The sequence below is a fragment of the Pan paniscus genome, chromosome 10, assembly GCF_029289425.2.
Source record: "Pan paniscus chromosome 10, NHGRI_mPanPan1-v2.0_pri, whole genome shotgun sequence".
NCBI lineage: Eukaryota > Metazoa > Chordata > Mammalia > Primates > Hominidae > Pan > Pan paniscus.
In genome coordinates this window covers 140620458-140632917 of record NC_073259.2, presented here as the reverse complement: position 1 = coordinate 140632917, position 12460 = coordinate 140620458, and the positions used below count along the sequence as shown (strand labels likewise).

General features: G+C 58.4%; 1 protein-coding gene across 16 annotated transcripts in view; it reads right to left on the bottom strand.

The window, feature by feature from the left end:
* FBRSL1 (fibrosin like 1) overlaps positions 1-12460 on the bottom strand; it is a 98644-nt gene that overhangs the window by 61933 nt on the left and 24251 nt on the right. For 15 of the 16 annotated variants that reach the window (XM_034934903.4, XM_034934904.4, XM_034934908.4 and 12 more), the window contains exon 3: positions 325-414. In XM_034934903.4, the coding sequence (XP_034790794.2) occupies positions 325-414 (90 nt within the window). The remainder of the gene's footprint in view (positions 1-324; positions 415-12460) is intronic. The other variant, XM_034934897.3, reaches the window with a different exon arrangement.

Genomic DNA, 12460 nt, shown 5'->3' with positions numbered 1-12460 from the left:
GGGCTCCTGCCAGCTCACTCACCATTTCTTCATTTAAATCTCTCCTAATGGGAAAGTCCTAATGAGTAAAAAATCACGCTTTAACGAAGGCAAAATGCTCATTGCTAAGACAAAGCCTTGGTGGGAAACCGGACCCTACCCAGCGGCTTCCTGGACGCCCTTGTGCAGGGCGCAGCGGGCAGGCGGCCCAGACTCGGACTGGACGCCCTTGTGCAGGGCGCAGCGGGCAAGCGGCCCAGACTCGGACTGGACGCCCTTGTGCAGGGCGCAGCGGGCAGGCGGCCCAGACTCGGAGCCTCCGGGCGCGGGCAGCTGGGTACTCACATCGCTGAGCGGGTCCCGGGAGCTGGTGGCTTCGAGGACGCTGTCGTCGTCACTGTCCCGGTCGCCCCCTTTGGACACGGTGACCTTCATCTGGGACAGAGAGAGACACTGTCTCAGGCAAACCCCCACCTCACCGCGTCCGCATCGGGGCCCCCTGGCTAGGGCTACATGCCTGCTCCCGGCACCCCGGCACCCCGGCCCCAGGCGCCCCGACAGCCACTGGGCGCTTTTGGACGTGGCGAGCTGTGGTGGGCTGCGTCCTGGTCTGGGGGCGGGAGCAGCAGCAGGACAGAGCTCTGCACAGCCAGGAATGCCGTCCCAGCTGACGGCGCACACACTGATAACACACTCTACCAGGACGGGGAGGACCTACCCAGGACCCACCGGCTCAGTGACACGAGAACCGCCACGTGCTTGGAGCCACCCCTTCCACAAGCCGCTGACTTTGAAGACATCCTGGGGGTGCTAGGGACCACAGGCAGGGCCTCCGCCCACATCCTGGCTGGTTAGCACCACCCCATCTGGCTGTGCAGGGCTATGACCTCCAGGTCGAGCCTCAGTGCCACCCACTGTCCCCTGGCTGTGCCCACACCACCTCCTTCGGTCGGCTCCATGCCAGGGCAAGCAGCGAGGTGGTGGTGGGACCTGCTTGACCCTGGCCATGGGCCCTTGGGCCACTGCTCGGCCTCCCCGTGCCTCAGTTTCATCACCTGCTGAAGGGAGCACCCATACTCCCTTCACCCCACCCCCACGCCCCACGCCCACCGCCACCACCCCTGACACCAGCCAACATGGGCGCCGATGCGTGCCAGGGCCTGGCCCGGGCGCTTTGCACACACTCACACATTTGCTCACACAGTGGCCCCGAGTAGAAACTATTTTCCTTTACATTTCACGGATGAGAAAACAGAGGCGCAGACAGGTTAAGTGACCACGCAGGGACCAGACCCCGAGCCCTGCATGTATTTACTTTTTTTACTTGGAAATAATTTCAAACCTGCACAAAGCTGAGGGAAGGGAGAGGCCAGAGCTCCTGCTGGCCAGCGCCCAGCAGGGACGCCCCTGCACAGCCAGCTCCCAGCCTCCCGTGGAAGCCCAGTGGTTTCCCTCTCTGGCCACCTTGGATCTGGAACAATTCTGCACCTTGTAGTGGCACGCCCCAGCACATCTGGGCCCCCAGGCCTCGCATGCCAGGGCCCCTGGTGAGGCTCTTTAGTTTGAGTCATCCAAGTCAGAAGCACGCCCCAGCCCGGGGAAACCCGTCCCAGGACTGGCTGGTGTGGCTCGCTGCAGCCATGAGCCTGGCTCCCCGCCGACCTTGGGCTCAGCCAGAGGCCCGCTCTGTGCACCTCCTGCAGCAACAGGCCTCCCTGGGTGGCTGACAGGGTGCACACAAGGCAGACGGTGCCAGTGCGAATTAAGGGATGTCACCCAGGCCCCCGAGGTCAAATGCCCCCGGCCCATGAGGTCCATCAAGCCGCACAGTAGCAGGCACCCACACTGGAGGAGGCCCTGGCCGGGCAGGGATGCAGCCCCGAGGAGTCTGAGCCTTACTGGGCAGGAGCCGGGGGCAGGGTGGTGGGCTAGTGACCTGCTCAGCTGCGCAGTAGCCCTCACAGGCCCTGGCCAGGCTGCCCAGCTCTTCCTGGCACTGTGGCCTCGGGCAAGCGACTGGCCTCCCCCAGCCTCAGTTTCGGCATCTGTAACTGTAACATTCGGGAACCCTGGCAGGGCCCCTCGGTGCAATGAGGTTTAGGTGGAGGCACGGCCTGTGCAGCAGAGCCCGGGGCCGGCACCTTCCAGGCCACCAGGTGTCACTGTTGTCACCAGCTGGACTCTCACAACCCCTCCTTTCTCACCCCCGGAGCTGGCACCGTGGTCCCAGCCGGGCAGCCCTGCCCACCGGGTCCCACACTTGCTGCCCTGCTGGGGCCATCAGGGGTTCTGTCCACCTCTGCAGGAAGCCACGTGTCCCACTCCTAGCGGTTCTCAACGCGGGGTCCCGGGAATGCATCATCATCCCCCAGAGCCTGCAAGGAATGAGTTTCCAGGAACCGTGTATCACCGGCCCCCTGGGGAGTCTGACCATTGGCGATGGCCCCGTGAGCCCTGCACTCACTGCTAGGGACAGAGGCTCAGGGCAGTACCTGGCAGCGATGGGAAAGGCTGCCACAGGGCTGCTGAGTACAGTGGTGCAGGCTGCTCACTGCCCAAGGACACCTGGCCGATGGGAAGGGAGGTGGGGCTAAGAAACACCCACATAGCTGAGCCGTGAGGAGTAGGGCACCTCTCTACACTTCACACCCACACAAAACCCACCTCCGGTCAGGGCTGGGCGCAGATGGAACGTGTCACCCCCATGCCACAGAGGGGCTCGGTGGGCTGCCCTGCGTGTGCTCCTCCCAAACCCGGAGGCCCTGAGAGGTGGCCAGGCCAGTCGTGGGGTGGGGTCTCTTCCCCTTCCTCGGGTGGCCGGTTTTAGCTCTGAAAGTCCCATGTCTCGAAAAACCCTGTAGAACTGGGAATCTGTGTCCTGGTCACCCCACTCTGTCCCCAGGCAGGACCTCAAACAGCCAAGGTGGCTGCCCTCAGCCCAGCCGCTTCTCAGTGCTGCCAGCCACACCAGGGGCCGGGGAGGCCACACGTCCACTCCCAGCAGGAGCTGGAGGGACAAGATCACAGTCCCAGGATGACAAGTCCATGTCTGGGGCCAGAGGGTGCCCCTTTTGCCCTGGAGGGTGGGCAGGAGCTACTGCACCTGTGCCCACCCCAGCCTTGTGGTCTGCCCACCTATCTGTCCACCCGTCCAACCGATGCTTATGGAGCCCCGACAAGCCAGGTACCGTTCTGGGCAGTGAGCAGAGCAGACCCAAGCTCCTGCCCTCCCAGAGTGACAAAGGAGCGACTGCTCCCAGTGCACACAGAAGGTGGCTCCGTCTGCCAGGCGGCAGGTGCTGGGGGAAAGGCAGCGCAGGCCGGGGAGGGCCCCGGACACAGCTCACTGACGGCACCAACGGCCCAGCACACACACTGCAGCCCCGAGTTGCCCTCCTCACGGGGCACCCTGCTGCTCCACCAAGCCTGTGCTTCCTGGGGTGGGGGAGGAAGGCTGAGTCTGTCCAGTTATGTCAGCAGGTGGGGCGTGCGGCAGGAGCAGGGCAGGAGGAACAGCTCCCTGTGGGCCAGCGTGGAGTGCCCGTCAGTTTCTGTGACGTCAGTATCCAAACCACAGCTGATGGAAGCCACTAACAGTTTAACAGCCGGCTTCAAATTTCCTGAACCCTCAGCAACCTGCTCCTGCAAGCTGCACTCCACTGGGCGGCCGCAGACCAGCCGCTGGTGGGACCAGGAGCACTGGGGCCCTGAGCGTTCTGGCAGTAACCGCAGGAACATGGTGGCTCCAGGCGCACAGAGCCCCTCCCCCAAGGTCCCCTCCCCTCACCAAACCCCTCCCTCCACACCATCCCCCAGCTCCAGGCTGCATGTCCAAAAATCACTGCCTCTGGGTTGCCCACAGAAACATGGTTCCACCGGGAGGCTCAGGCTCAGTCGGGGGCTCAGGTGCAGCCTGGCCTGTCTGGGACTAGTGCCCTTGAGCTGTCCTGTTGGTGGGAAGGGGCCAGAGAGACGGGAGCCAGCAGTGGCCCCGCCATGCAGCCAGGAAACCCTCTGGGGTGCATGGAGACCCACAGGCACACACACCACCCCAGGCTGAGGGGCCACGCCGGCCGCACACAGAGACCCACGCAGACCCACAGGCGCCGGCAGGCTGAGGGGCCACGCTGGCCGCATACACACACCCACACCCCTCTCTACCACAGCAGTCACACTGGCCCTGTACACACCTCACCCCATGCACATGGACTCATCGCCCCACCTGCTCCCCAGACCCGCCCCAAGGCTCTAAGCAGGCACTGCCTGCGCAGGCCCCACCCAAAGTGGAGCACCCAAGAGGCCCCACACCAGCCCCCGTGTCCTCTTGTGCAAACTGAGCAGCAGGTGCCCTCCCGGGGAATGTGCAACAGTCAGGGCAAATGCACGCACTACATACGGCACGGTGGGAATGGCAGCCCCGGAGCGGTGCAGTGCACAACTCTGACAGCCGTACTCTGCAGCCCTGGTGAAGCCTCACACCAATCGGACCACACCAGGGGGACTCTCACACCCCAACCCATGGCAACACATTCAGACAAGGACTATCCTACAGGGGCATGAACTGAGACTGGCCGGCCACGATGCCTCCAGCCTCTGCACCTGCAGGCCTGGGAGCGAGGGTGAGAGTCGGGGGCTGCCTGGGCTGCTGTTCTAATGCAGACCCTGGAGAACCCTGAGAAGGGGCCTACCGCTTCCTCAGACCTGCCAGGCCAAGGACAGGCCCCCTGGGAGATGGGGCAGAGGTCAGGCCCCCACACCCCCTAGTTGGGCTGGGCCACAGTTCCAGCAGGAGACGGGAACGCGACGCCCCTGCAGAAATGGAGCACAGGTATGCAGAGGCGGAGCTGCCGCCATCCGTGTCTGAGTGGAAATGCGTGTGGACACAGCGCACCCCTGCCCCAGCCCCGCAGCCTGCGCTCTCTCCTCCTCGCAGCTCCGCTTCCTCTTAAGGAGCTGAGCCCCTAGAACATGGCTCCTGGCCCAGTGCAAACAGTGCTCCCTCGGGGAGCTTTCAGGACTCCTGGGCCTCCCCCAGGGACTGGATGTCATGGGTCCAGACTTGAGACTTTCCAAGTTCCCCACCCACCAAGGTTGAGAAGCCTCAGGGGACTGCAGTGGGTGTCCAGCTCCCTGGCTCAGGGCAGGGCAGGGCAGGGCAAAGAGGGCGTGGCTGCTTTCGTCCACAACACTCCATTTCCCCACCTCCCACAGTCCCTACCAGCTCCCAGCTGGTCCTGGTTTCCTGCCTGTTTTGGGAGCCCACAAAGCCGTCCCTGAATCCTGAGAGCAGGTGCCTGGCACAACTGTGAGTGGGTGGTACTCACTGCCTTCGTTCCCGACGGGACAGCCCCAGAGCCCTCACAGTGTCCCCAGGCCTGGTTGAGCCATGGATGATGACTATGGGCCCCTCACATTCAGCAAGAGCAGAGCCCGACTCTGGGGCCCCTCTGTCCCGAACCTGCCCAGGCCACAGGGACTTGCAGGCAGATGCTACGCCCTGCCTTCAGCCCTATCACAGTCCCCTGCTGCTACCTCCTGGGGGCTGGGCTCATGTCCCTGGTCGGGAGGAGCTGATGCCGCACCCACAGCATGTGACACCAGCGACTGCATCCTGCTCTGTTTTGTGGACTGTTGTCCCCACCCTTGGGCGTTTGGAGGGCAGGGGCTTTGTGGCAGTCACTGGTGCTGCTCCAGAACTTGTACTCCCAAGGTGAGCCTGATGGGGAAAGGAAGTGACCCAGTTCCGGGGTCAACCTGAGCAGGGGCTGCCTCGGGAAAATCGTCATCTGCAAAGAAAGAGATGGGAGAGCCCTGGGGAGCGTCCCAGACAGCAGGAGCAGCCAGGGAAAGGGAGCTCTCCCACAGCTGCTGGAGGTGTGCAAGGAGGGTGTGCTAGAGGTGTGCAAGGAGGGTGTGCTGCAGGGGTGCAAGGAGGGTGTGCTGGAGGGGTGCAAGGAGGGTGTGCTGGAGGGGTGCAAGGAGGGTGTGCTGGAGGGGTGCAAGGAGAGTGTGCTGGAGGGGTGCAAGGAGGGTTGCTGGAGGGTGCAAGGAGGGTGTGCTGGAGGGGTGCAAGGAGGGTGTGCTGGAGGTGTGCAAGGAGGGTGTGCTGGAGGGGTGCAAGGAGGGTGTGCTGGAGGGGTGCAAGGAGGGTGTGCTGGAGGGGTGCAAGGAGGGTGTGCTGGAGGGGTGCAAGGAGGGTTGCTGGAGGGTGCAAGGAAGGTGTGCTGGAGGGGTGCAAGGAGGGTGTGCTGGAGGTGTGCAAGGAGGGTGTGCTGGAGGGGTGCAAGGAGGGTGTGCTGGAGGGATGCAAGGAGAGTGTGCTGGAGGGGTGCAAGGGGGGTGTGCTGGAGGGGTGCAAGGGGGGTGTGCTGGAGGGGTGCAAGGAGGGTGTGCTGGAGGGGTGCAAGGAGGGTGTGCTGGAGGGGTGCAAGGAGGGTGTGCTGGAGGGGTGCAAGGAGGGTGTGCTGGAGGTGTGCAAGGAGGGTGTGCTGGAGGGGTGCAAGGAGGGTGTGCTGGAGGAGTGCGAGGAAGGCTGTGTACCTGCTGGTGGGGGCACTGGAAGAGGGGCCCAACTTCCTCACCACCCATCCACGCTGCCTGCACAGCCTCTGGGCTCTCTTCCACACATACTCAACCTACAACCCTCAGACTGGAGGAGTAGCCACTTTTTTTTTTTTTTTTTTTTTTTTTTTTTTTTTTTTTTTTTTTTTTGAGACAGAGTCTTGCCCAGGCTGGAGTGCAGTGGTGAGATCTTGGCTCACTGCAACCTCTGCCTCTCGGGTTCAAGCGATTCTCTGCCTCAGCCTCTCTAGTAGCTGGGATTACAGGCACTTGCCACCACACTCAGCTAAGTTTTGTATTTTTAGTAGAGATGGGGTTTCACCATCTTGGCCAGACTGGTCTTGAACTCCTGACTTCGTGATCCATTTGCCTTGGCCTCCCAAAGTGCTGGGATTACAGGCGTGAGCCACCGCGCCCAGCCAGGGGTAGCCACTTCTTAGCACCCACAGCTCGAAGCTCAGGCTGGAGTCACATTGAGCTGAAGGCAGCACCTACTGGTGAGGTGTGGCACTGCAGCCCAGCTGTACGAGACTGCATAGCCTATGGGAAGGAGAACGACTCTCAGAGTTGGGAGTGGGGAGTCAGAAGCTCCAGAATGAGGGAAACTCTGTTGTCTGTCTCCAGGACCCTGGTATTAGCAAAGCATGCCATCCCCTCCTCCAGGCTAACACCACGCAGTATGGCTGTGGCCCTGCTTCTTCCTGAAACCATTCCTGACACTCCATTCACTCCACATGCCAACCAGGCTAGGTAAAGAGCTCCTCCAGGCTCCCACAGTCCCCTAAGTGTCTCTCTAAAAGAGAAGTGGGGTTGCTTGTTCTGTGTCTCTCTTCAGTAGACTGTAAGCATCCAGTGGACAGGGGCTGTCTTTTATTCTTGCCTACCTAGCACAGGCAGACACAGTAAAGAGGGACTCAGGCAATGTTTGGGAGAGACCAAGTGTTCCCTGAGTCAGCACAGTGTCAGGGAACAGGGTACTGCCCACCCAGTGTGGGACACTCCAGTACGCTGCTCCACCTTCTTCTATTGTGATTCAGATGGGTGGATGGATGGATGCATGGGTGGATGGATGGACAAACAGGTAGATGAATGGGTGCGTGGGTGGATAGATGGACAGACAGGTGGATGGATGGACAGACGGGTGGGTGGATGGATGCATGCATGGATGGATAGATGCATGGGTGGTTGGATGGACAGATGGGTGGATGATGGATGCATGGGTGGATGGATGGACGGGTAGATGGGTGGATGCATGGGTGGATGGATGGACAGACAGGTAGATGAGTGGATGGATGGATGTGTGGATGCATGGGTGGATGGATGCATGGGGTGAATGATGGATGCATGAGTGGATGGATGGACAGACATGTGGATGGATGGACAGATGGGTGGATGGAAGGACAGAGGGGTGGATGGATGGATGCACGGGTGGATGGACAGATGGGTAGATGGGTGGATACATGGATAGATGGGTGGATGGGTGGATGGATGGACAGATGGGTAGATGGATGGATGCACAAGTGGATGGATGGATGGATGCATGCATGCATGGTGGATGGATAGACAGATGGGTGGATGGACACATGGGTGGATGGATGGATGAGATACACTACAGACGGGTGGATGATGGACGCGTGGGTGGATGGATGGACAGACAGGTGGATAGATGGACAGACAGGTGGATGGATGGATGAGATACACTACAGATGAGTGGATGATGAATGCGTGGGTGGATGGACAGATGCATGGGTGGCTGGATGGACAGATGGGTGGATGATGGATGCATGGGTGGATGGATGGACAGGTAGATGGGTAGATGCATGGGTGGATGGATGGACAGACAGGTGGATGATGGACAGATGGGTGGATGGATGGATGAGATACACTACAGATGATATGAGGGATGCTGGCTGAGTTAAGGCCTAGGAGGTGCGTTGCCAGCAGGCTCTTGGGGACACTAGTGTGTGTGGGCAAGTGCAGGTGAGTGTCTGCAAGGCCCTGCCTGTGCAGTCCTGTGTGCTGGAGGAGGGGTGGGAACAGCAGCTATGCTGTGTCGGAGTGGACTCCAGCAGGTGTGTGCCGCCAGCTCTGGAGTTGGGGCCACTGGACTCCTGGCTCCACCACGTTTGCCGCCTGGGCTGCATCACTTGGTCTTGCTCAGTTGGCACCCTAACCATCCAACAGAAGAATGACCTAATTCAAGCCACTGCCACCCCCTCCTGAACGGCTGCAGCAGCCTCCCGACAGGCGCCACCACCCCCACAACCGTGCTGCCTCCCCCACGAGTTTGTAAAAACACAGGAGCTCACGTTGTTCCCTGGCTTAAAACCCTCAGTGGTTTCCCTCTGTATGAGACCAGGCCCCTCCTTAGCCCTGTCTGCCCACCCCATGCCCGCTCGGCTCCTCAGGCACACGCCACCAGAGGCCTGGGTGGCTGCACCCTCTACCCAGAGCGCTCTTCCCTGACCGCCTGGTCTAACGGTGCCTTCTCTCCTTCCCAGGCACGGCTGTGCTCACACTCAGAACAGTCTCTACCCGCTCTGCTGTTGTCCCAGTTATAATTTAACTTCTCGAGGGCAGCACGGTCACTTGTCTTGTTTGTCATTGCAGCCCCAGGCCCAGAACAGGGGCGGAATGACCAAAAGTACAAAATGGATGCCAGTCGGAAGAGCCTTCCCGACCAGAGTGAGGCTGGGAAAGCAGAGGTGGCCATGCTCGCCCCGGACCAGCTAGCCCCAGGCTGTGGGGAGCAGTGCCTGCTAGGCCCAGGTGCTCAGCCTTCCTCTTCCACTCCCACCTAACAGCACCCTGGCTGGCGTGGCCCCCCAGCCCTCCTGAGTGGCCCCTTCTCCTGGACCAACTCTTGGTTTGTAGGAGGGCCCTGTCAGGTGGGAGGAAGCTCTAGGACCCTGTGACCCAGCCTGCTGCTCCCTGCAGGTGGGAGGCCCAGGCCCAGTGTCTAAGGCACTGATTAACCGAGTGCCTCTCTCCACAGGCCCTGCACGAGAGGACCCTTGCCTGGCAACCAGGACAAAGATAAGCCTCTAGCGTCTGGGCCTCAAACCAGCCAGGCTGGGCCCAGGAGGCAGGAGAAATTACTCTGAGAATTCATAATAATAAAAGCATGAATCGATATCATCATGGCAGCTATGTAAACAGTACAAACCTTGCATGTTAGCTCATTTTATCATCTCAACAACCCGAAAACAAATGAACTATTTAGTAACATCCCCATTTTACAGATAGGAAAACTGAGGCCCAGAAAGCTGCCCTCCAGGTAATGGCCCAGGGTACAGATTTCACAACAAAGCCAAGCTGCTGGGCTTGAATCCTGGTCCAGCTGCTCACTGTGTGGACCTTGGGCAAGTTATTTACAGGCGGCTTTTTTTCTTCAGCATCCTCATCTGGCAAATGGGAATAGTTACAGGGTTGCAGTTAAACAAGCTGATGCATGTTAACTGGTGGAAATGTGCCTGGTACGATCAGAAAAGACTTCAAGTGTTAGGCTAGGCTGGCGACAGGGTGCTGAGCAGGCTGGGGGAGGTGGCACTGAAGACAGAAAACGTGGACATCCAGAAACTCCATCTAACAGATGTAAGACTCTTCAGATTATCTAAGCCGGGCGTGGTGGTTCACACCTGTTCCCAGCACTTTGGGAGGCCGAGGTGGGTGGATCACCTGAGGTCAGGAGTTCAAGACCAGCCTGGCCAACATGGTGAAACCCTATCTCTACTAAAAATACAAAAATTAGCTGGGCATGGTGGCACTTGCCTGTGATCCCAGCTACTCAGGAAGCTGAGGCAGGAGAACTGCTTGAACCTGGGAGGCAGAGCTTGCACAACTTTGGCCACTGCACTCCAGCCTGGGTGATAGAGCAAGACTCCGTCTCAAAAAAAAAAAAAAAAAAAAAAAAAAGACTATTCAGATTATCTATTTCATCTTGCGTCAGTTTTGTTTTCCAAGTAATTTGCCCACTTCAACTAAGCTGTTGAATTTGTTGGAATAAAATTGTCCCCATTTCACCTTTTTCGTGTCTATAGTGCCTGTAATGATATTTCCCCTTTTGTTCCTAATATTCATAATTTGTGTTTTCTTTTTCTGATTGATCTAGCTAGGGATTTCTCAACTTTGTTAATGTTTTCAAAGAACACCTTTTGGCTTTGTTCATTTCCTCTATTGTCTGTTTCCTACCTTATTAATTTCTCTTTCTTTTTTTTTTTTTTTTGAGACGGAGTCTCACTCTGTTGCCCAGGCTGGAGTGCAGTGGCATGATCTCAGCTCACTGCAACCTCCACCTCCTGGGTTCAAGTGATTGGCATGTCTCAGCCTCCCAAGCAGCTGGGACTACAGGTGTGCGCCACCATGCCTGGCTAATTTTTTGTATTTTTAGTAGAGACGGGTTTCACCATGTTGGCCAGGCTGGTCTTGAACTCCTGACCTCAAGTGATCCACCCTCCTTGGGGTCCCAAAGTGCTGGGATTACAGGCATGAGCCACCGCACCTGGCCTGCCTCATTAATTTCTGTATTTCTGTTCTTGTCTATACTACGGCTTTCCTTTATAGGTTTACAAACCTTCCATTTTTTTTTTTTTTGGTTTCTTAAGGTAAAACCTTAAGATTCTAGACCTTTCTTCTTTTCCCATATAAGCACAAGCTAGTTTTCCTTTAAGCATTGCTTTAGCTGCATCCCATAAATTTTGATGTAGTATTCCTTATTTTCTAGTGAAATTCAGGTCAGAGATTCAGGAGGTGGAAGCTAAGGACCTGCCTGGCTGGGTGTGCTGGGTGGGAGGACAGGGGAGTGAGGAGAGGAGAATGACTGTCAACTTCTAGCCCAGTCATCTGGGTGGTTCCAGGTTCACCCACTGAAATGGGGAAAGACAGAAGCTGGTGTGTCTGGTTTGTCTGTGCCAAGTGAGGGGTGCATCCTGGGTCTCGGCAGGACACTCTGGCCTGATGCATGAGGTCTGGCCTCAAACCATAGAGCCGATGAGGTAGAGGATGAGGAGACAGACAGCAGGCGCCTGGGAACAGCATGGGCATGAGATAAGCACTCACAGAGGGTATATTGTTCTGGACCCCCCACACCTCCCTGCTGTCAGCCTTGTGGTTATTGGGCGCAGAAGCTGCCAGTCTAAACTCAAGTGTTGTAAATGTAAAACACCTGCTGGCTTTCCCAGACTCAGTACAAAAAAAAGAGTAAAAAAGATCTGATAATTTTTATATAGATTACATTGTTGAAATACTATTTTCAAAGTACATGGAGTGAAACGCAATACTTCATTAAAATGAATTTTACTTATTTCTTCTTAACTCTATATGTGGCTCACACAACACTCCTATTAAACAGTGCTGCCCTAGGAGAGTCCAGGGCCCTACCCACCCCTGCTGGATGAGAAGCTGCACTCTGCCAGGTCCCAGGGTACACCAGGGAGCCCTCTAGGTCGTGTACCGGCCCCAGAAGAGGCTTCGTGCCAAATCCCTGCACCATGGCCGGGACTGTGGCTCAGCATGAAAACCCTTCTTTCTCGGAGTCCCCCCACAGCTTTGCACCGTGGCCGGGCCTGTGGCTCAGCGTGGAAACCCTCCCCCCTCGGGGTCTCCCCACAGCTTTGTGAACTGCTAGGGATGTCCCCTATCACTGCAGCTTCTGGCTGGAGGAGGATGGCTGGTGGCCTCGGCCTGGTCAATGCCAGTCCAGCTCAGTCTGGTACTGCGGTCCTGGGCCACCTGGGAAGACGCCAGGGAGGCCAGAGAGATCCTGGGTCAGGCCGCAGCCCTGCTCAGATCCCTCCGAGGCCCCAGGACTTCCCCTGGACTTCTGGGCGGCCCTGGGTCTCCCTTGGGCACCTGCGGGTAGTCCTGCCTTCTGGCCTCTGAACATCCAGGCGCCCCCCCCAGCCCCCCACTCATGCCCTCT